The sequence below is a fragment of the Gymnoscopelus braueri genome (genome assembly GCF_963280865.1).
Source record: "Gymnoscopelus braueri genome assembly, chromosome: 13".
In the NCBI taxonomy this organism is placed as follows: Eukaryota; Metazoa; Chordata; class Actinopteri; order Myctophiformes; family Myctophidae; genus Gymnoscopelus; species Gymnoscopelus braueri.
Genome location: NC_137615.1, coordinates 33,749,043 through 33,771,542, shown reverse-complemented (window position 1 = coordinate 33,771,542; position 22,500 = coordinate 33,749,043). Strand labels below are relative to the sequence as shown.

At 42.1% G+C, this 22,500-nt stretch overlaps 1 protein-coding gene across 1 annotated transcript in view; it reads left to right on the top strand.

Moving 5' to 3' along the window:
- LOC308099524 (voltage-dependent T-type calcium channel subunit alpha-1I-like) overlaps positions 1-22,500 on the top strand; it is a gene marked incomplete at both ends in the record, with an annotated part of 243,251 nt that overhangs the window by 89,808 nt on the left and 130,943 nt on the right. The window contains 2 exons of the mRNA XM_080448267.1: positions 607-740; positions 18,496-18,593. Coding sequence (XP_080304393.1) covers positions 607-740; positions 18,496-18,593 — 232 coding nt within the window. The remainder of the gene's footprint in view (positions 1-606; positions 741-18,495; positions 18,594-22,500) is intronic.

Genomic DNA, 22,500 nt, shown 5'->3' with positions numbered 1-22,500 from the left:
AGTGGTTAACACTGAGGATTTTCTTTATGCAAATGACACCGATGCTTTGCTTAACCCTTTAAGACCGGGAACGCATCTTTCTGTTAATTTTGAGATGGGGGGGGGGGTCCGCGGACGTATGCTTTTGGGTGGTCCTTGACATGAAAAAGTTAAAACAAAAATAACTGTTTGTAAGACAAAAAGACATTTGTAGAATCCCCAGAAGCAAAGATTTGAGGTAAAAAAATTATTGTTTGTTTAAAACTATATATATATTCAAATATTTGCACCAAATTGTCACGATTTTTCAAAAATAGCAGTTCTACAAGCTCAAGATTGCCGCGCTATGAGCTTGTACATCTGCTATTTTTGAATAGCCAAAGTATAAAATAATGGTTATAGCTAAAAATCTAAAATGACACAGCATGTGTTCCCGGATTGAATGGGTTAATAGGTTTAATACGATGTTTCTCTCTGTCTTACTTTCATGTTAACATTCATCTCTCTCTCTCTCTTTCTCTTTCTCTCTCTCTCTCTCTCTCTCTCTCTTTTCTCTCTCTCTCTCTCTCTCTCTCTCTCTCTCTCTCTCTCTCTCTCTCTCTCTCTCTCTCTCCCCCTCTCTCCCAGAGTTTTGACGCGTTCATCTACATCTTCTTTGCTCTGGAGATGGTGGTGAAGATGGTGGCCCTGGGGATCTTTGGACGTCGTTGCTACCTGGGAGACACCTGGAACAGGCTGGATTTCTTCATCGTCATGACCGGGTAAGAGACAATAAGATGAAGCCTCACGTCCCACCAAGGTCTACCTCTAGAAATCACAACGTCTTTTGATCTTGTGTTTTATTGTTTAGCCCCCGTCGGGTCGATCTGTCGTTCATTTAATCCCAAACAATAATATATCTCAAAATGTACTGGCTGGATTGCCATGGAATTTGTTTTGTACTTTCATGTTTGCCGGAGGATCCCCCCCATACAGATTTTGGTAACCCTTTCCTCTAGTCTAGCGCCACCATTAGGCCAGAATTTCTAATTGCACACAAGTTATCTCAGAATCAAGTTGGCAGATTGTCATCACGAACCTTGCTGAGCGCATTAATGCTCCCTGGGAGATGAACAGTAACTATGTGAGTTAACCCATGAACCCATATCCTCAGACCTCTGTCTGAACCCGACTGGTTTTGTTGACCCCATGGCTTTTCCTCTAGCGCCACACTTTAGCCAATTTCAAGTTCTGTCTCAGGAGAGACACGGACTACAGGGGCTGCTAGAAAGACGTTAAGACTCTTTATTCATGTTTAGTTTTTTTGCTGTCCCGGCTCCTTGGTTTGTCCCTCCTATAGATGGGTTTCCTGTTTGTAAACATGAGAGGATGATGCGCGCGCAGTGGAGGGTTGAGCAGTAGAGGGCGCTATTACCCGCAGCAGCTCTAGTCAAATGTACATTCAAAAAAGAAATGGTCTTCACCGGGTTTAATGAAAGTAGATTAAATGATGCAGTTTGTAATATCTTCTTTACTCAATAAAAATGATTTGTCGGAAGTTGGATCTGTTTGTATATAATAGCAGCATTATGCCTATTATGCCTAAAATAGCAGCATTATGCCTATCTAAATCCCGAAAATAACAACAGAGTGAATGGCGCTTCCGGTTCGTTCTACCACCCGCATGCGCAGATTGCGCACTCTGCTCTGTGATGACGTCGCGCGGAAACCCATCTATAGAGGCAGGCAATGGTAAGTGGGAGGGAGACAGTTTGATTGAATTGATTGAATATTTTATTAGGCAAAAAATGTAAAACAGCACAGTTACATTTAAAATACTTTGTCTAACAGGTCCGTTCATAAAAGTCCTTGCGGACTTGTTTCCAATGAGGGCCTTGGTATTCAATTCATATATAGTGGCACCACAGTTCGAATATCATTACAAAAAAAACAGCAAAAAAATATCACTATGTACAACAAAAAAAAAAAAAAGAGGGGGAAAAAGTGTAGGAGAAGCACAGCATATATACTGTAGACATGCTCTGGTGGGTTTTGATGCTATATCAGTAGGCTGGTGTTTGTGTGTGCGTGTGCGTGTGCGTGTGCGCTCGTGCGTGCGCTCGTGCGTGCGTGCGTGTTTGGTACAGTGGGGAGTGCCTTAACTGCTTGGCCATCGGTCAAAAGGTTGACTTGTTGACACACATATCTTGTCATGAACCTTCATTGCTTTGTCTCCCCCTTATAACCTACAGTACCACATGGGCCATATCGCACCATAATGGAAAGTATGACATTTCACAGCTGGGTGTAGAAAATACATTTGTTTAGTTTTTTTCTTTTGTTCGTTGTGGTATATAATAAATGGCTGGAAAGCAAGGTCACCCTGCTCTTCACCTGCCTTTATGAAGGATACAGATTGACGCAAACATTTTAACATCATTTTAATAAGAAACAAAGCAAGCACGAGCTGCAGTATTTTTAGGACGGGTAAATTGATGTTCATCTACACTTGGACTGAATAGTTTTGTTTAATATAATTAATTGATTTATATATATATATATATATATATATATATATATATATATATATATATATATATATATATATATTTATATAATGTATTTTCTTATTTTACCTTGATGGATGGAGATCATTTGTGTTTGTGTGTGTAATGTAATGCACATGTTTGAAACTGCAGTGTGCCAATTCATGCCTCTCATGTTCATTGTTAGCGTGCGTGCGTGCATGCGCGTGTGTCAGTTCTTCCTCCCTCTTGGCAGCATCCATTAGATTAGCATCTAAGCTAATTGCAGAGGGCAGCGCCAGCCTTGCCAGGCCAAATCACAGCCGACAGTCTGCTCATTACCTCAAGAGCACCAGTAGACTGTAACATCCTGAGTGCTCATTTAACTCTCACAGCTACCAATGGATAAAATGAACACCGAGGATTTTACGGTGTACAGTATCACTCCCTCTCTGTACATAGCAAGCTATTTGAGTGCACAGGAGTTGGGAAAGTCCCGGAAAAGACGCGCTGTGATTGGCCAGTAGTCACTTTGAGTGGCAGTTGAGGCAAACACTCACCCCAAAACATGATTTATGATTCTGTGCCTATGGGTAGATAACTCGAACGGCACTGAGTCGGCTCAAGCGAACTTCGCAACGTTCGGCACGGCAACTCGCTCGCTTTAGCTCCCTCGGCGGTGCCTCTCGGGGCTCAGGTTCGCTTGAGACGGCACGCATCCGTTGCGGTCAAAAACAATACTTTAACGGAGGAAAAAATAGTCTGCGGTTGTTGGAAAAATAGTGATGGCAGCGGGATTTGATCCCAGGAGGTTGGGGTTGGCAGTCTAATGATTGGCAAGGCATGCCACTGAGGCAGGTACTGGAATGGGGTTTTCGGGCTGTATTAGAATGTGACAACGGCCCCACCGAAGGGGCTTCCCAAGTCCAGTAGGGTGAAAGATCCGCCCCGTAGTTCCATATATTGCCAGTACATACTGTATACATGAACATCTGTCCCTGCTCACCTCCCCTACACATACAGTACATACTGTATTTATATCGTAGTCCTCAGGGTCAGTTATTCCCCCCCCATTTCCCACAATAAAAACGTTCACGCTGCTGCCCTGGAGAAGGCAGCTAGAGCTAGAGAGGCAGGTAGATAGATACCAACTCATTCATTCTCTTGCCCATGACCTTTGCTGGTGGTGATTGAAGAAAGCCAGCATGACAGAATCTTCACTCTTCAACCGTCTGGGTGTAAAGGTCCCAGGACTGGCAGCTCAGTCCTTGTGACGCTGTGCTGTTTTAACCACCCTCTGTAGAGCCTTGGCTTGCGGTCGTGAGTAGAGCCTCTTCCATACCAAGCAGTTAGCCATTGTCTTGCCACCTTATCAACGGTGCCCACATGATGTGACCAGTTCAGATCAGATTAGATAAGACCGTCATTGATCCCGCGGGGCAAATTCAGTCGCCAGAGGCAGAACAACAGTTTAGATACAGTTACAGGAGAAGTACTGTAGGTACAGCAGTGTAAAAACATCACACAAAAAAGAAACACCATCTCAATAATGAACAATAGTATAAAACACTATACACCCTCTACAAAGCTTGTATCATGAAGGACAAAAATAAGTATGAGAATCCTATGCTGATGTGAACCCACCTATTGTATCACTGATATTTGTGTTTCGAGGCAACTGGTATGCTTTGAGAACTCAAATTAAAAACATACACACGCTCTCCAATTCTAGTGAGATTACTACTGATCTTTATATTTTGAGTAAGTAATTGTAAATCATTTGCAAATATTTTGTATCCTGTTGCTTCAGTATAATGCTCAACTTCTGAGATAAATTCCTCATATGTGCAAAAATGACTAGCAATTAAAATGATTCTGATTCTGTCATCAGACCAAGCCCCAAAGGCTTCCTAGATATAATCTTGCTAACAACAATTATTAGCTCAATTAACCACATGAACCCTAGCATTCCTATTCTCTGTGCCTGTCAAAATAGGCAAACAGTCTGTGAAAATAGGTGAACATTTGCCAAACATAGCCGATATACAAGCTCAAAATGCATTGCTTTGTCCGTGAGCTTATTTGAGGTTAAGACGTCAAACAGAGACATATAGAAAGATGATTTATTATTTTATGCAACAGTCCACTGAGCCCCAGTGAGATCATCTCTTCATGTGCACACCGAAAAACAAGAAACAAAAACAAGACAAAACATGTCTTTTCTATCTGTCTGTCTATTTTCCTGAATCAATACATTTTCTAAGGTCTCATTCATTCTTGCGCTTGTCTATCCGGCTCTCATTGACTCCGACATTCCATCAAACACAGGCTCCAGGCAGTGGTGTAAAGTAACCAAGTGAAGTACATTTACTCAAGTAATGTACTTAAGTACAATTTTGAGAATGTTTTACTTTACTGGAGTATTTCCCATTTTCAGTACTTTTAAAAAGTAAAAAAAAAAAGCCGATCTACAAGCTTGTAGATCTGCTATTTTCAAACATTTTAGTACTTTTACTTTTGGTTCTTTAAGTATATTTTGTACTTTTGTACTTTTACTCAAGTACATTTTTAATTCTGGACTTGTATTTTTACTTAAGTAAAGAATTTGAGTACATTTCCCACCACTGGCTCCAGGTTGCGCCCTAGCGCTACAAATCTCCCAGGAAAGTGGCAGATTTAACCTTACCTTCTTTATATAACCTTACCTTCTTTATATAACCTTGGCCAGACCCAGGAAGTTGTGCCTGTTCACTTCCTGTCAAATGGACAGTGTTACACTGTAAAAGGTGGAGAATGGAGCCTTCACCTTGAGTGACAGCTGTCCATCATCTGACAAAACCAAAACTCTAACCAGCTTCTAGTTTGTGATGTTTGGTAAGTTAGTCCTTAATTATTATCCACTGTTTTATCTGGTTATATATGTTTGATGTTTAGTGTTCTTACCAACCTTGTGTTGGCATGGCAATACAGAGCTTGAACCTTGAACTTGAAGCAGTATGTTCTGTAACAGCTGTTCAGAGCACCTGCAGCATAATGATCTGTCCATTTACAGCTGGCAGAGACTCATTTATTGGCTTAAATCAAATTAAAGCACAGTCAAATCCATAGTGTTACTGTAACCCTGAGAGTGCACAAATGGAACCAGATGGACTGTAAGGGTAAATGTGGTTGGATTTACACACTTGTACACTGTCACTCTTATTGGTGTTTGTGCTTAATGTCTGGATCAAAGACAGCCATATCTGGCATCATTGCTCACAACAGTATTAATGTAATGAGTGTCTTTACCTTCCTTTGGCATAGGCTACACTCTCACCACACACGCACACACACACACACACACACACACATGCGCACGCACGCACACACACACACACACACACACACACACGCACACACGCACACGCACACGCACACACACACACACAGCATACCCCTGTGGTCACCAATGGACACATAAAAGAGTGAGAGAAAAAAGTGTAAAAAAAAGGGGGGGGAAAAGAGAGAGAGAGAGAACAATTAGGAAGACATGGCTATGGGCGATCACTAATTACTCTCCCAAACACAACAGCTTGATTGATTTGGAAGGGAAGAGGCACTTCTTTAGTGAACACACACACACACACACCCCCACACACACACGCACACACACACACACACACACACACCCACACGCACGCACGCACACACACACACACGCACGCACGCACGCACGCACGCACGCACGCACGCACGCACGCACGCACGCACGCACGCACACACGCACGCACGCACACACACACACACACACACACACACACACGGGCACACGGGCACACACGCACACGCACACGCACACGCACACGTCTCTGATCCTGCATGTGTCCTATTCGATTTTTGGGTACAGGCTGCCATCTCTCTCGTTTCGCCTCTCCTCTAAACGTAACTTTTTGTGGGCAACTACTAAAACACACAACTCTGGAGACACAGTGTAGTACACACAGTGGTACACACAGGTTGCTGAGAGGCTAAGCTTTGCACTGCGGTAGGCCTGGATTTACGGGAGGCTCGCCTGGAGGAAGGACGTAACGCACCAGAGATGAAAGGTTGCGGTTAACAGAAACATAATGTCTTCATTATAAACGGGTGGGTCAGGGGGTCAGGAGAAAAGCAACTTCAATTCTTCTCCCAGACTGGGGTTGGACTGTGGTTCAGTGTCAGGCCCGGGGAGACCAAGCAGAGAGGTTTAGTTCTCGGTGGTTCTCCCACCAGCAGTATAACCCTCTGGGTTATATGAGATCTGCTATTTTCAAACATTTTAGTACTTTTGCTTTTGGTACTTTAAGTACATTTTGATACCAATACTTTTGTACTTTTCCTCAAGTAAATTTTGAATTCATTGCATTGCAATATTGATATTGATACTTTTACTTCTCCCACCACTGCACATCACCCATGAAATACAGTATGTGCACACTGTTTGTGTGTGTTAGCCTGGCTCTCCGCCCAGCTACCCATGTCTTCTGTTCCCTCTCACCGTAAATACACAGTGACATCCATAAGGGTCCATTTGGTTCCATGTGTACACTCTCTGTTAAATTAACACACATTTACTGTGTAGTGTTGTGTTTGTCACTCACTGATAGGGAGTAGGGTACCTACAGTACGGTATGTTTTTTTTCTTCCTGAGCAGCATAATCCAGAGCGTATAACTCTGAAAGTCTACAAATGGACCCAAACGGGTTCATTTGGAGTGCTCCCTCTTTACCCTGGTGGCCTGGTGTTCCCAGTGGGCACCGGCAGCCTTTCAGCCAGCACCGTGTTCTCTACCATTAGAGCGAGCAGGTGTTGCAGGATTATAGGCTGTGTTTAACCCATTAAGACCTGACGCTGATTCTACAAAATGTCGTCTAAATCCAAAACAGTTTTTAAACATATATATGTTGCTATAATATCAGTGGTTCTCAAACCTTTTCATGTCAAGGACCTCCAAAATGACCTGTATTTGGCCGCGGACCCCCATCTCAAAATATTTAGTTCCACCGGACCCCAAAGCAAATTTTAGTTACAAATATTTGCTTTAAAAAATACATATATTCAAAGATTTGCACACATTTTCACGATTTTTCAAAAATCAAAAGTACCGAGTGCCGCGCTATGAGCTTGTAGATCTGCTATTTTTGAATAGCCAAATAAATCTAAAATGACATTTTAGAGATGCGTTCCCGGTCTTAATGGTTTAACATCAGCGCTGGGCCCCTAAAAGTATACGCTCTGACATATCCATCAGCCTCCTTCCAGAGCCTGGTGTTTCTGCACCGCAGCCTCCACCGGGACAGGAGGAATCTGGTCCGGGACATCGCCCAAACACGTGCCACACCAATGGTGGAACAAGTACTCACATGTTTTACTGAAGTAAAAGTATCAATACCGCAATGTACTGTAGAAATACTCTGTTACAAAGTGAAAGTCTGTTATTCAAAATGTACCTGAGTAGTAGGCTACAAAAGTTAGCATCAAAATGAACTTAAAGTACCAAAAGTAAAAGTACTCAATATGCAGAATGTCCCATTTGACACGTTTTCAAATACAGCCCACCACACATACCTGCACCTGAATTAATTCACAGTATGGTAAATGGACTTTTCTAGCCTTTCCGACTACTCAAATGCACTTTAACCACATGAACCCTAGCAGCCCTGTATTCTGGGGGGAACATGGGAGAATAGCAGATACTGATAGGCAATTCAGAGATTTGGTGTAGAGGGACAAAAGGAGCAGACCAAGCATGGACCCCTGGGGGAGACAGATACCCCGCAGAGAGACATTTGTCGTTCTTAGGTTCTGGACGACCTCATCGGTCACGCACACGCACACGCACACGCACACGCACACACACACACACACACAGACAGACAGACAGACAGACAGACAGACAGACAGACAGACAGACAGACAGACAGACAGACCAAGTTTGAGGTGAATCGTTCAGACGGTACCCCACAGACAGACAGATTGTCTGCATGTTATTAAATGTTATTTTAAACCATCTCTATGGTAGAGTATGTTAATACAGTATATCTAGCACATCTGCAGTCACAGTGTTAGCAGATGGTCTCTCTACTCTTCCATTTTGAAGACCCTGAAGATTTAGACCTTGGTGTTAGATAGGGCACCTAATTTTTACACTAGTAGTCAGTGGTGGAAAAAGTACTCAATTTTTTTACTTAAGTAAAAGTATCAAAACTGCAATGTAGAAATACTTAAATTTTAGTAAGTAAAAGTCCGGAATTAAAAATTTACTTGAGTAAAAGTACAATATTATATCAAAATGTACTTATTATGCAGAATGTCCCATTTCACAAGTTTTCAAATGTATAAAATGTATAAAAATCGTTTGCAGATCTACAAGCTCACAATGTGTCGCATTGCGACACATTGTGAGCTTGTAGATCGGCTATTTTCAAATGGCCAAAATGTATATACTGTAGGGCTGAAGTGGTTAATGTATGTTTTGTAATAATAATCAAAATTTACAAAGTAACTAGTAACTAAAGTTTTCAAATAATTGTAGTGAAGTAAAAGTATAATATTTGCCCCTTGAGATGTAGTGGAGTAGAAGGAAAAGTGTAGAAAATTGAAAATACTCCAGTGAAGTAAAAGTACCTCGCAATCGTACTTAAGTACAGTACTTGAGTACATGTACTTAATTGCTTTACACCACTGCTAGTAGTACTGCTTGAAGCTCAATATTTCTCCTGGGCAAGTGTATGTTCGTTCCGGCTTGGTAGAGTACGTGGTAGGAATTTGGTCTCCCAGCCATGCAGGAGACTCTGGTTTGAATTCCGGGTAGGACGTGAATGGATTGGATTTCAGCGTTTTAGTTTGAGTGTTTAGTTATAAATTAACACTGAGGATTTTACTGTGCACAGAGAGTGGTTCAGTGTATATGTTACAGGACGATTGAATAACCAGGACGATTGAAGAAGGAGCGCTTGTTTTCAGGCAATTCTGTAAAACCAACGCTAGAGGGCAATGCAAGCCAGACTAGAGGGAGGGTGTGTGTGTGTGTGTGTGTGTGTGTGTGTGTGTGTGTGTGTGTGTGTGTGTGTGTGTGTGTGTGCGTGCGTGCGCACGCATGCACACACATGCGCGCGCGCATGCACGCGTCCGCGCACACACGCGTCCGCGCACACACGCATTGTTTTAGTTTCTCCCTGAGACACACACACACACACACACACACACACACACACACACACACACACACACACACACACACACACAGTGATCCATGAAAAGAACTATTCTGTCCCTATCGGTTTACAACTCGGACGGCGCTGTGTCGACTATCAGAGCATCGGCCGGTCAGCGCGGGGGCGCGCCTCCTCGGCCTCAAGCTCTGCTGAGTCGGCGCGCCTCCGCCATGGACAATAACTATTATCACGTGCGTGTGAACACGTGTTCAGCGTTCCCCTAGCGTAGCTTCCTGGTTGCTACTTGGGGGGGAACAACAACAGACAGGTCTGCGTCGCATCAAAGCCCCGCCTCGCCCCGAAGCCCCGTGCCTAAAAACGAGCGCTCTGTCTTCAATCGTCCTGGTTATTCAATCGTCCTGTGACATATATATCCACGCTTAAGAAGCATATTCTTGCAAAACGACTGCTGTCGTGAAATTAAAGTAATTGAAAATGCAAAATGTCTGAGATGAATCAGCACTCTGATGAAAGCTTTGTAGCTGAAACATCGGAGAGACGATAAAATATGTCTAAGAATGAGAGATCTGAAGAGAAGTGTGGGAGGAATCCGTCTTTTTGATTAGAGTAATCTAAAAACCACCACTTCTATTAACAATGCTCGCTTTAACAGGTCCATTTTGTTACATTTGCACCCTCTCAGAGTCACAAATGGATAATGTGAGACTTATGTGAGACTTAAGATGCAATCTATTCAGGTCGTACTATAGTAACTTTTCAACATTCCCGCCCACTAGAATTCAGCAGGGCCCTTCTCACTCCCAACTTGTAATACTGTAGGTTGACACATTTAAAACAAGGCAGATGGGCCGTCAGAAGCACCCCCGAGCCAGGTGATAGCCCAGCGAGTGGCCATGCTGAGCGGTATTAAGTCCACTTCTGCTGAAGTTGCATACCGATAGCCTTGGAAACATGAATGATCCATCCTCGTCAACATGCGACGCTACAGGAGAGCCCTGTTGCATCGATGTTTGACCCAGGGGAGTCCCGTCACATGATCAAATTGGTGACATACAGTGGTGGAAAAAGTTAAAGTATCAATACTGCAATGTAGAAGTACTCTGTTACAAGTAAAAGTCTGGAATTAAAAATCTACTTGAGTAAAAGTATTTTTTACCAGTAATAGTATTGGTGTCAAAATGTACTTAAAGTACCAAAAGTAAAAGTACTAAAATGTTTGAAAATAGCAGATCTACAAGCTCAAAACCGTTGTGAGCTCGTAGATCGGCTATGTTCAAATAGCCATGGTATATAAAATAGGGCTTAAGTGGTTAATGTATGTTTTATAATTTAATAATTTATATCTGCAACTAGTAACTAGTAACTAAAGTTTTCAAATAATTGTAGTGGAGTAAAAGTACAATATTTGCCAGATGAAGTGGAGTAGAAGTAAAAGTATTGGAAATTGGAAATACTCAAGTAAAGTACAAATACCTCAACATTGTACTTAAGTACAGTACTTAAGTAAATGTACTCAGTTACTTTCCGCCACCGGTGACATATGGTCAAATCCTTATCACCCCCAAGATCTAAGATCTGGGCAACTGTGGAATGATCTTTAGCCACGCAGGCAGACGTTCTTTGTAAGCCTTCCAGTGTTCACGTCCCTGGATCCCAAACAGGAGAATTGGACAAAAGTAAAGTGCACCTCATTATGGGCCATTAGGAATAACACCATTACATTATTATATCATTATCCACTATGGATAATGCATACATCTCACGTAATACATCTCCATTCAAGATGACCTCTCCATCTTAAACAACCAATGCATTTGACCGAAACGGGGCATTTGGAAATGTGCTTGGAAAGATACAGTATACTGTGTTATGCTGAAATTGGTCTGTCTGTCTGTCTGTCTGTCTGTCTGTCTGTCTGTCTGTCTGTCTGTCTGTCTGTCTGTCTGTCTGTCTGTCTGTCTGTCTGTCTGTCTGTCTGTCTGTCTCAAGTATCCTCCAGTAGCCTTGTCTTTCTGCTAATTTCCACTTCTCTTCATCTTTGTTTGTCTCTCAATCATACATACTCTTTAAGTGAACCACAGAGATATTAGGTTTGGAAACATCAATAAGGCCAAATGAGGTGAACTAACTGGTCAGTGATGAAAGAGAACTGAGACATAAAATACAGAGGCAGATGGAGAGAGTAGGATATTTATAATGTGCAGTGAGCCTTCTTCATAACTCGCTCCCTCTCAAAAATCGATCTCACCACCATGGAATAATACGCATTTGTTTGTGTTTGAGTTTGTGTGTGTGAATGTGTGTGTTTGTGCGTGTTACTCTGCAGTGTTGATTTCGTCGACTAAAACTATGACGAAAAATGTTAGTCGACTACCTTTTTTCACTGACGAAAACGACATAAAAACTAAGCTATGGATGACTAAAACTAAGACTATATATTGACAATTTCGTCAACAAATGAAAACTAGACTAAAATGTTAGTGAGGGACGAGTGGAGAAGAGATCTAGTAGAACTAAAAGACCAGTCATTTTATGTTTGGTTGCGCTCGGGTGTTGCGCTCTGAAAATAGCAGATCTACAAGCTCACAACGCGTCGCAGCGCGACGCGTTGTGAGCTTGTAGATCGGCTATTTTCAGCATGCAACTAAGTGTAAAATCAGCCATTACGACGCCATCAAGGCACCGCCAAGATACATTTTAGTCGACTAAATCAACTGTAGATTTAGTCTAATCTTATGATATTTAGTCGACTAAAACTAGACACCTACTAAAACATTTCAGATGACTAAAATATGACTAAAACTAAATGGAATTTTATTCAAAAGACTATGACTAAAACTAAATAAAGATTTGCTCTGTACTGGCAGGGTCACATTCATATTGTCTTTCCTCAGCCTGACACTCAACCTGAATTTTCATTTTGTTTCACTTCATATAACAATAAAGAATTGTTCAAACAGGCGTGACAGGGGATTGAAGGGGCTGGAGCCATAGGCAATTCTTTCTTCTCCCTGCTCTCTCAATTTGATTCTGTATGTTTTATTGGAAACCCTGCATATTTTGAACTGTCCTGAGGACAACCTTTTCTGTAGGACTCCTGCATATTTATGCAATCTCTTAACTCTTTCAGTGCCAAGAGTATTTTCATAAAGTACTCCCCCAGTGCCAGCAATTTGCGTTTATTTTTATTTTTTAATTTTGTAATTTTTCATTCAAATAAATGATCTGATTGGGTTTTTAAACCCATAATACAGTTCTACCAGTAGAGAGCAACAAATCGACACATTGATGACCTCGCTGGCTCACTCGCCCCCTCCCAAACAGGCTCACGTCATATCCGGTCATAACCGGATGTTGACATTTTTGACAATCGTTGATCGGGCTAAATTACGATGTGATACACGACTACGATGACTGATCGTCACCCAGACCAAAGAGAGTAGACGTGGACCTCTCCGTTTGTTTTTTATACCGTGTGAAAAACCGTGACTTTCCCTATTCTGGCCAAAAATGATCGCGGGAAAAAAATTAGAACCGGAAACGGAATCTGCGTCATGAAACTGGAACCCAATGAGTCTGAAGGAGTCAGGAAGCGAAAGTGATCATGAAAAATAAACAGTATAGCGCGACCACAGTCAAAAGTAAAAACTCGGGATTTCTCGTGCTGGCACGGAGGGTACTCGGGAAAAACTCGGGATATCTCGGGGCGTGGCACTGAGAGAGTTAAATTACAAAACAAATATGAGATTCCAAGTACCGGTACTATTGCAGAGATAAATCTAACAAAACAACGCATTTATGCAGCCGTCGAGGAAAAAGTACTGTACAGAGGTACAGTTATATACAATAATACTAAAAGGATAACACAAAAAGCCCTGAGGGCTTGTTTACATTGTGTATGTGTATTCAATTCATCAAGACATATAAAGTCATACAATACTATACAAGAGATCATCCTAGGCACAGTAAAAGTGTATACAGAAAAACCATGGGGGGTAAGTTATTTTGTCAAGCTCGAGGACTTGTCTAGGTCCAGTTGTAAATTGCAGACAGGTGCTTTATGGCGGTTTTGAAGGAGGGTTGGGACTAGGGAGAGTCACTCTTTTTGATGGCTGGTGGAAGGGCATTCCACATATTGGTGGCATAACAGTGGAATGTATTCATCCCCATGTTTGTGCCGAATCTGGGGGGAATGAGATCAGTGGGAGCTCTCTCTGGTGTTGTGCCCGTGGGCATCATTCACTTTTTGAAGTAGTCACCTTGAAAGCTTGTGCTCAACTCATTCAGACGGTCAAAAACATTGGTGACGTATACAGTATGCCAGGTGTGCCAACCAGGTGGATGCATTTAATTTAAGTCAATCACTTTCACCACGTCAGTCAAAATATTATCCAGTTGGGCTCACACACGTTTAGATGACATATTGCTTTGGATGCTGGGGTTTGCCTGCTTAATTATATGAGAGACTAGCAGAAGCCTGACATGGATGCTGCACTCTAGGGGTGCAACATTGAGCCAATCCAAATAATCAATTGAAATAATATCATCGATTATTGATCTACAAGCTCTACAAGCTCTACAAGCTCTGTGAGTGAAAAAAAAAAACAATAAAAGGAAAGGTTTGCTCACCCGTGGTTCTCACAAGTGTGGCTTGCAGTAGAGCAGGGGTGGGCAACTTTGATGATGGAGAGGGCCACTATATTTCCACACTCACTCCAGAGGGCCACAATGCATATACTGTCGGGCAGAAACCTCTTATCTCCATATTTTACCTTTTTTTGTGCGACACGTTTTGAGCTTGTAAATATTTTTGATATTTTTGAATTGGAATCCAGATTTTTTTTTGCTATTTTTTAATTGGAATCCTGAAAAGTAACATTTTTATTTAATTTCAAATGCATTTAGTTATACTTATGTTAACTTTATGAACTTAAATACAAATACATTGGACATAAAAAAGACAATAGAATTTTAATACTAGTCATTATGCTAGTAATATAGAGAAGTAATTAAAGCGAGTCATGCTTGCATGTTTTGAATTGTAACAGCTGAAATCAATAATATATCAGTATTCTGATATTAACCTGTGGGCCGCATTAAGTGAAGGTGGGGGCCGCATGTGGCCCCCGGACCGCCAGTTGCCCATGTATGCAGTAGAGGATGAGTTCAAATGTACTGTTGACTGCATCATCTTTCTGTGGCAGCACAGAGCCCTGACTGGACAGTGGGCACACAGACAAATCTTTGAAATGAACAACTTAGCTTTCCCATTCACATTGATAGACTCATCTAACTGTACTCCAAAGGAATCAAGCCTTTTCAGTTTCGACCATCTGTTCAACTGTGTCACCAGCTATCTCATCCACCCTGCAGTATATCTTGTTACTGACTAGACTGCATCCGCTGCTTTTATATCCACTATGGTTTCAGCTAGCACAGCTGCTGCTGGCGCAATTAGCTCCTCTGCTATTGAATATGGCTTTTCTAAATTAGCTTTGTAGCACCTAGTAACACTATCTGCCTACTGACCAATCAATTCTCTTGGAAAATGGCATCACCATTCATAGAAAAGCCTGCGAATGTCTCTTGTGTTCATATAGACCAGCAAAACTCTTCTGACAATTACCTGAAATATATGAGAGGTAATACAGTGGATTCCCATCAGTTATCTGTGTCAGCTTCTTGTTGGCTGCAAAACCATTTAATTTTGCTTTTGTATACCCAAATATATATATCAACAGAGACTGATTGAAGCACTAAATCCTTAAACTTGTAGGCCTACTTACTTTGAATTATGTTTTATTATGTATCGTATATTAAAATTGGCTTAAGGGAGGACGGGCTGGCAGACGGGCGGACCATGTCGTCATGCTCATGTGACTATGACTCAGCCATAACCATAAGGACTTCCGGATGCAGTTACGCCCAAATGTGGAGTGTGTTGTCTAACCTCAATGTGTCGTCATGGCATCAGGCTCAAACATGCCTTTTACTTGTAAATGCTATTGTTGACAATAAAGTTGAACCTTGAACCTTGAACAAATCAGTCAACTCCATATATGGGCACAAAAAGGGGCATGCCCATATGGGCATATGCTGATGACATCAGGGATCTCCATATATGGGCATAAAAGGGACACGTGCTGACAGTTACAAGGACTGACACATACAGAGATCTCCATATATGGGCATATCAGTCAGATCAGCAGTGCAATGTGGTGTGATGACCACGTAGGAGCCCCGAATGTTGGATGTGAGGGCCGCATAGTCCGGCCCGAACCTCTAGTATACAGCTGAAAAGTAAGAGTAAGACTAAAATTGCCATACACACCATAAGACTGCATACATCTATAAGCAACACACTTTAACGGAATACACAAATGTCATTATAGTCAGTGTCCTATCCTGTCCTGTCCCATGCTGGGGCAGTGATATTATTATTTTGCTATTGTTTATATGTTTATTAATGTAGCTGCAACTTAATGTCTGCGGAAACAGAACAAACTAGAAGATGTGCTCCTCGGAGCACAGGTCTCCGCCAGGTCAGGTTGCAGCACGTCCTGCAAAGCTTAGCCTATGGGCGGTGCCGGAGATTAGCTGGTGACAGACGGACACACACACACACGGACGGACGGACAGGGGGTAAAACATTCTCTCCACCATACCTTCGGCCTGGCGGAGACAACTAATGTTGTTCTTATGTGTACTCGTACACACGATAACAATGAAAAAAGCTTGAATCTTGAGTCAGAGAGCACAGTCAGCCCACAAAGCTGGTAGATAGAGATTTAATTTCTCATTCACTTGACAAGTGACACTAATCTGGCCATCTGAATTAATTAGAATGTTGAACTGCTACTGTATAACCGTAGGCTATCTACAGCACAGGTGAATGACTTTGTTAGAGGGCCAGTACTGTAGATGTGTTTGGACTGTTATAAGCTATAGCGCTGCTGTTGCTGTTTTCATACTGTAATGTCCCAAACAGAGACCCACTCTGGCCCCAGGCACATATGGCGCCGTGCACACACACGCACACACGCACTAACGCATATAAAGCACAGGCTGGGGTAAGTTGTAGCTGGTCTCCTGTGAAAGTGGTTTGGTTTCGGGAGGCACTAACCGCTTAGCAATGCTGTGGATATATAAACTCTGACTTTATAGAACAACATCCTGAAGGCAACACTTATAACAGATCGCTCTTTTCAACACTTTGTAGGCCCGTATAATGCCCCTCTCCTGCCTTTCTTCATTTCTCCTCCAGCGTACTCCCATTCCCCTTTGATGCGTTTTCACATTTTACCATTTAGAATTTTAGGCACTTAGCAGTCGCTCTTAGAGGGAGCGACTTAAAAAGTGCTAGATCAGCGTAAACAGCAGAACCCTATAGTCGACAGACGACAGCGGAAGCGGGCGATGCAAAGCTGCTAACAGTGGTGGAAAAAGTACTCAAATGTTTTACTTAAGTAAAAGTATCAATGCTGCAATGTAGAAGTACTCTGTTACAAGTAAAAGTCCGGAATTCAAAATCTACTTGAGTAAAAGTACAAAAGTATTGGTATCAAAATGTACTTAAAGTACCGAAAGTAAAAGTACTTAACTGTTTGAAAATAGCAGATCTACATGCCACAACGCGTCGCGATGCGACGCGTTGTGAGCTTGTAGATCTGCTATTTTCAAATAGCCTAGGAATAAAATAGGGCTAAAGTGGTTAATGTATGTTTTATAATATAATAATTTATATCTGCAAAGTAACCGCTAACTAAAGTAAATAAATACTCCACTACAAATAATTGTAGTGGAGTAAAAGTACAATATTTGCCTCTGAGATGTAGTGAAGTAAAAGTAAAAGTATTGAATATTGGAGATACTCCTGTAAAGTAAAAGTACCTAAAAAATGTGCTTAAGTACAGTATTTGAGTAAGTGTACTTACTGTAGTTACTTTACACCACTGGCTACAAAGTACCTAGGAGGCAGGTAGACATCAAACCTATAGCATCTGTCTACTCTAACTACTCAACACTACATACTGTACTTCTATCTACTGTGAGTAACATACATCTGAGCAAGTAAACCTCATACATCGTTTTAACCGTGCACATGAACCCCAACTTCCTTATTCCGGGCAAACCTTCGGAGTTTGGTGTAGAGGGAAAACAGGAGGGGTGCCTAGCATAGACCCCTGGGGGACTCAGTTTGTTGATTGTGATGCCCAGGTTAGAAATGATTTGCAGGAAATAAAGTGCTATCTGTAGCAATTCATACAGCCGACCAACTGTATGAAATGTTACAAACAGTAGCAGGAGGCAGCCCTTATCTGTCTTGATTCGCTGCACACCTGCATTATCACTTCATTCCAGCATGACCCAGCTACTCTTATTTCATCACAGTCAGTGCACCGTATATTTACCTTTCGCTGTAGCAAAGCCAGACTAGTATTTGTACTCTGGGATGGGAATTCTGCATTGATAATGAAGTTATGTCTCAGCATAGGCTAGACTGGACATAATGTTACACCACATAATGTTCCCCAACCAGCCTATACTTTGTTCGTGACTTAGTAAGAACGTCTCATGGCCTTCTTTATTGTACTGACCCTCCGGTTTAGAAGCTAAAGACAGATATGCCAGTCAAGCCGGTCACCTTTATGCTTGGTTCATTTGCGATTGTCAGCGTTCTGGGCAGGTCCTATGGCTCCATGTTGTTGTATGTTTTGAATCTAGTATGTTTTCTTCTTTAATTGAATTGAATTTAACATACCCCCCCCCTCTATCTCTCTCTCTCTCTCTCTCTCTCTCTCTCTCTCTCATTCCAGGATGGTGGAGTATTCATTAGACCTCCAGAATATTAACTTATCAGCAATCAGGACAGTCCGCGTCCTTCGACCTCTGAAAGCCATCAACAGAGTACCCAGTGAGTAGATCCTAAACCACTGTGTGTGTGTGTGTGCGTGCGTGTGCGTCATCAGCATCCTATAGCAGCCTTTCACAGTGCATGTGGAAACTAAAGGTATGTGAGCTCATATAGTACATAATCTACATTACAACTCTGCACCGGCTACTGATTTCCTGTTGCCATGGCTGACGGCTCCTGATCATTGAAGGAGGAACAGTTAGACCGATCAAGCTAGGGTCAACCGGGTCACAATGCTCACAATAGTGCTTTTAGTGGCTAGTCATGCACTATCCACTAAATGCTAATTGTAATAATAATACAGTATATCCAGACAGGCAATAGTTATCTTTGTTTAGCTGTTTGTTTTGTTGATCTTGCAAATGCTTTGTAAGATGTTTTATTGAATTTGAATCAACCAGACAGATCCACTGAGATGAACAACATCAAACAAACAGATGTGATCATCATCAGCACTATTGCAGACTTAAAAACACAGATGGGAATTCAGAATCAAAGATATTGAGACTTATCTACGTCAGTAATTCTCAACCTTTTTAATTTCAAGGACCCCTAGTTTGATATGCATTACGCCACAGACCCAAAAGGGTCCATTTGGTTCCCAACTATCAATAATTTAGCCGGTGCCCCCCAGGAAACCTCTCAAGCCCCCGGACCACTCTGAGTCTACATTCTCAACGTGTAGCCCGGGGACCCCCAGGAGTCCTTGAGGAGTTACGGGTCTCTCTAACTCAGAGAGTGTACAAAATGGAACCATTCCATTTCCATTTGTACACTCTTAGTTACATTAACACTGAGATGAAAGAGATGAAAATGGTATCAAATGGCTGTCCGTTGTCTAATGCGTATCAAACTGGTGGTTCTCGACATTCTAAAGTTTGAGAACCGCTACTCTACATGATGACACAAAGCACAAGCAGGCCAGATCTTTTGTAAACAAGGCACAAACGTATAAAAAAAACGCATGGGTTCCCGAGGCTACCAACGTATTGAATCTGTCTGGTCACTCTCTCACCGAGAGAGGCTTTTGAATCCTTTTGCAAAACATTACAAGCACAGAGAGGAAAATACATAAAAGCCCATATGATTAATTCAGTGGGGACAGATACCCTTTCAGTGACCGCAGACAGCAAGTTAGACCATTTTTTTACAGATAAAAGCACATTCAGTCTGCCCTGATTGATTCAGAGAAACTTTGGATATAAAAGAGCACAGATGAATGAGCCTATAAGATAACAGAGCAGGCCAGTTAATACGGTCATTTCAGAGCTATAGCTTAAGGACTACTGTAACAGATTTAATAACAAAACATTATAAATGGTAATAGCTGCTAAGACATGCGGTTCAGCTTGTGTGTGTGTGCGTGTGCATGCACGTGGGCGTGCGTGCGAGAACGTAAGTTCACACTGAGACTCCTGCTTTGTGATTGACAGTGACCCAAATGTCATTTGGACATTTAATTTGCCTTCTTGTGTGGTAGAGTTTAGAAGAAATCACAAAAACCTCAACAAGATGTGAAAAAACAAATTTTCCACTCCTTTTGATTTATGATATTCAGTCAGACCATTTATTCCATTGATGTATTGCATTGTGTTGTATTTGGCGGTGCCGGTGTGGTTCTGCTCCCATGATGCCCCAGAACAAATCTGTGCAAGCAACTTCAACTTCAAATTCACTTTACTTCACTTAGTCACAGTTTACAGGTGTAAAAGAGTGGATTCAATTTCATTTTGTCCTAGTTACCACAAATTGCAGTAACAGCACATAAATAATAATAACAGGCGGGGGATGAATCTAAACAAAGCGATATCAAATATAAACAATGTGTGCCTCAGTCTCAGTGGCCTTTAGTGTCTGCCTAGAGATTGGAAGGCTGGATGCTCAATCCCCAGAGAAAATAAATATCGCACCCTGCTTGGCACTCAGCATCAAGGGTTGGATTGGGGGGAAGGTCGCTGCACATCAAGCTGCCTCACGCTACAGAAACAGGAGATAGGCTCCTGACCATTATGGGCCATATGGCTCGGAAACCATTGGATCCCAAGGCTACTTACTTACCTCAGTCTCGATATGCGAGTAAAAGACATCACATAGCACCAGCTATCAAATATGTATGAACTGTGTTGGAGTGGAGTATATTCCCGGTCATACTGTATAGTGATAGTGCCAGTGTAACGGGAGCTTATATGACTGACATGGTGACTGGGCTCAGTGCCTGTTCAGCAGCCTGACAGCCTCGCTGATGTGGAAACTGTCCCTTAAGCTTGGCTCACACTGCTGGAGTTTTAAAACACAACCCGATTTTGAAATTGAGTTGCATCACACACATCAAGTGTCTCTATAATCTCAAACTAGCACAGTTTGCACACGGTAGATTTTTGAAATAATTGTGCATCCATCACCCACTACAGTATTATTATTATTATTATCCTTCCCAGCAGAACATTGAACCACCACACTGGCTGATTACCAAACAACCGAAAATGAACAGTCTGGAGGCTTAGTAACACAACTGCTGACATTGGGAGACAGAACAGTGCGGTTGCTTCGCTAAGCAATGATTAGGACATTAAAGGTGGTTTAAGTGATATTCTTGTGTTACAATAAGTGTGAACTATCATGTCACGTTTAACTAGACTGATTGAAATTGAAACAATTTAAAAATTAGAGTGGAGAAATTCATTCAACCTTTATTTAAGATTCTCTGAGAGATCATTGAGGGAGAACCTCATTTACAATGATGCCGAGATTACACACATATATATAACATAATTCGTTGCTGTCCGGCAGGAACCAGCTAACTAAATTTTTCCGCTTTTGCATTTTTTTCCATAAATCAGGGCCATTGAACACCATTTACGTCTGTGTGTTGGTAAAACAAATATTGAACCAATGAAAAGTATTAAAAAGTGCTTCTGACAAAAGCAGCTAACTCCATTGGATCCTCAAACTTTCTGCTAAACCAGCTAACTCCACCAAAGGGGGGTGGAGTTAGCTGGTTTTGCTGACTCCAGGCTCCACCCCCTTTTGACCTCCAACCTCATTGTGAGCTTGGAGGTCCATTCAGCTGTTCTTATCAATGATGAACAAAACCTCCTAACTCCACTTTTTGTTTTGTTTTTGTCATTTCCTGAAAAATGAACATTTTGGAGTTAGCTGGTTCCTGCCGGACAGCAGAGATATATAAAACTAGAAAAAGTGCTCCTCGGAGCACAGGTCTCCGCCAGGTCAGGTACGTTATTGTGGCCTCCTGGTGGCGCTATAATAGGCCAATGTGAAAAGGGTGCCATTTATTCTTAGGTCTTTCACGGCAATCAGACACTGCATTCATGATTTGAGGCATTTTGTTCCAAAAATGTGTTTTGCTAAATTAGACCTGCTGGTGGCGCTATAACAGGCCAATGTGAAAAGGGTGGCATTTCTTCCTCGGCCTAGTGGGAATGTGCGTGTGAAAATTCACGGAAATCGCAAGCTGCGTGCATAGTTTGAGGCTTTTTGTTCAAAACGGACCAATCCTGCAAACTTTGGAAGCCAACCATAGGCAATGAGGATGGAATATGGGAAATCGGACATATTTGTGTTGATCACATGACTATAGAGATACTGTGTACCGATTTGCATGACGTTTGGATAAAATCTGTAGGAGTAATGTAAAAAAAAAAAGGGTTTTGCACAAATCGGCCTCCTGGTGGCGCTATAACAGGCCCATGTGAAAAAAATGGGGCAGAGGTTCTGAATTGGCATCCAGGGAGTGTGTGTGCACAGTTTCGGAGCGACCGGGCCAACGGTGCCAGAGATTAGCTGCTAACACACAGACAGGACACACGGACGGACGGACGGACGGACGGACGGACGGACGGACGGACGGACGGACGGACGGGGAGGGGCGAAAACATACTCTCTCGCC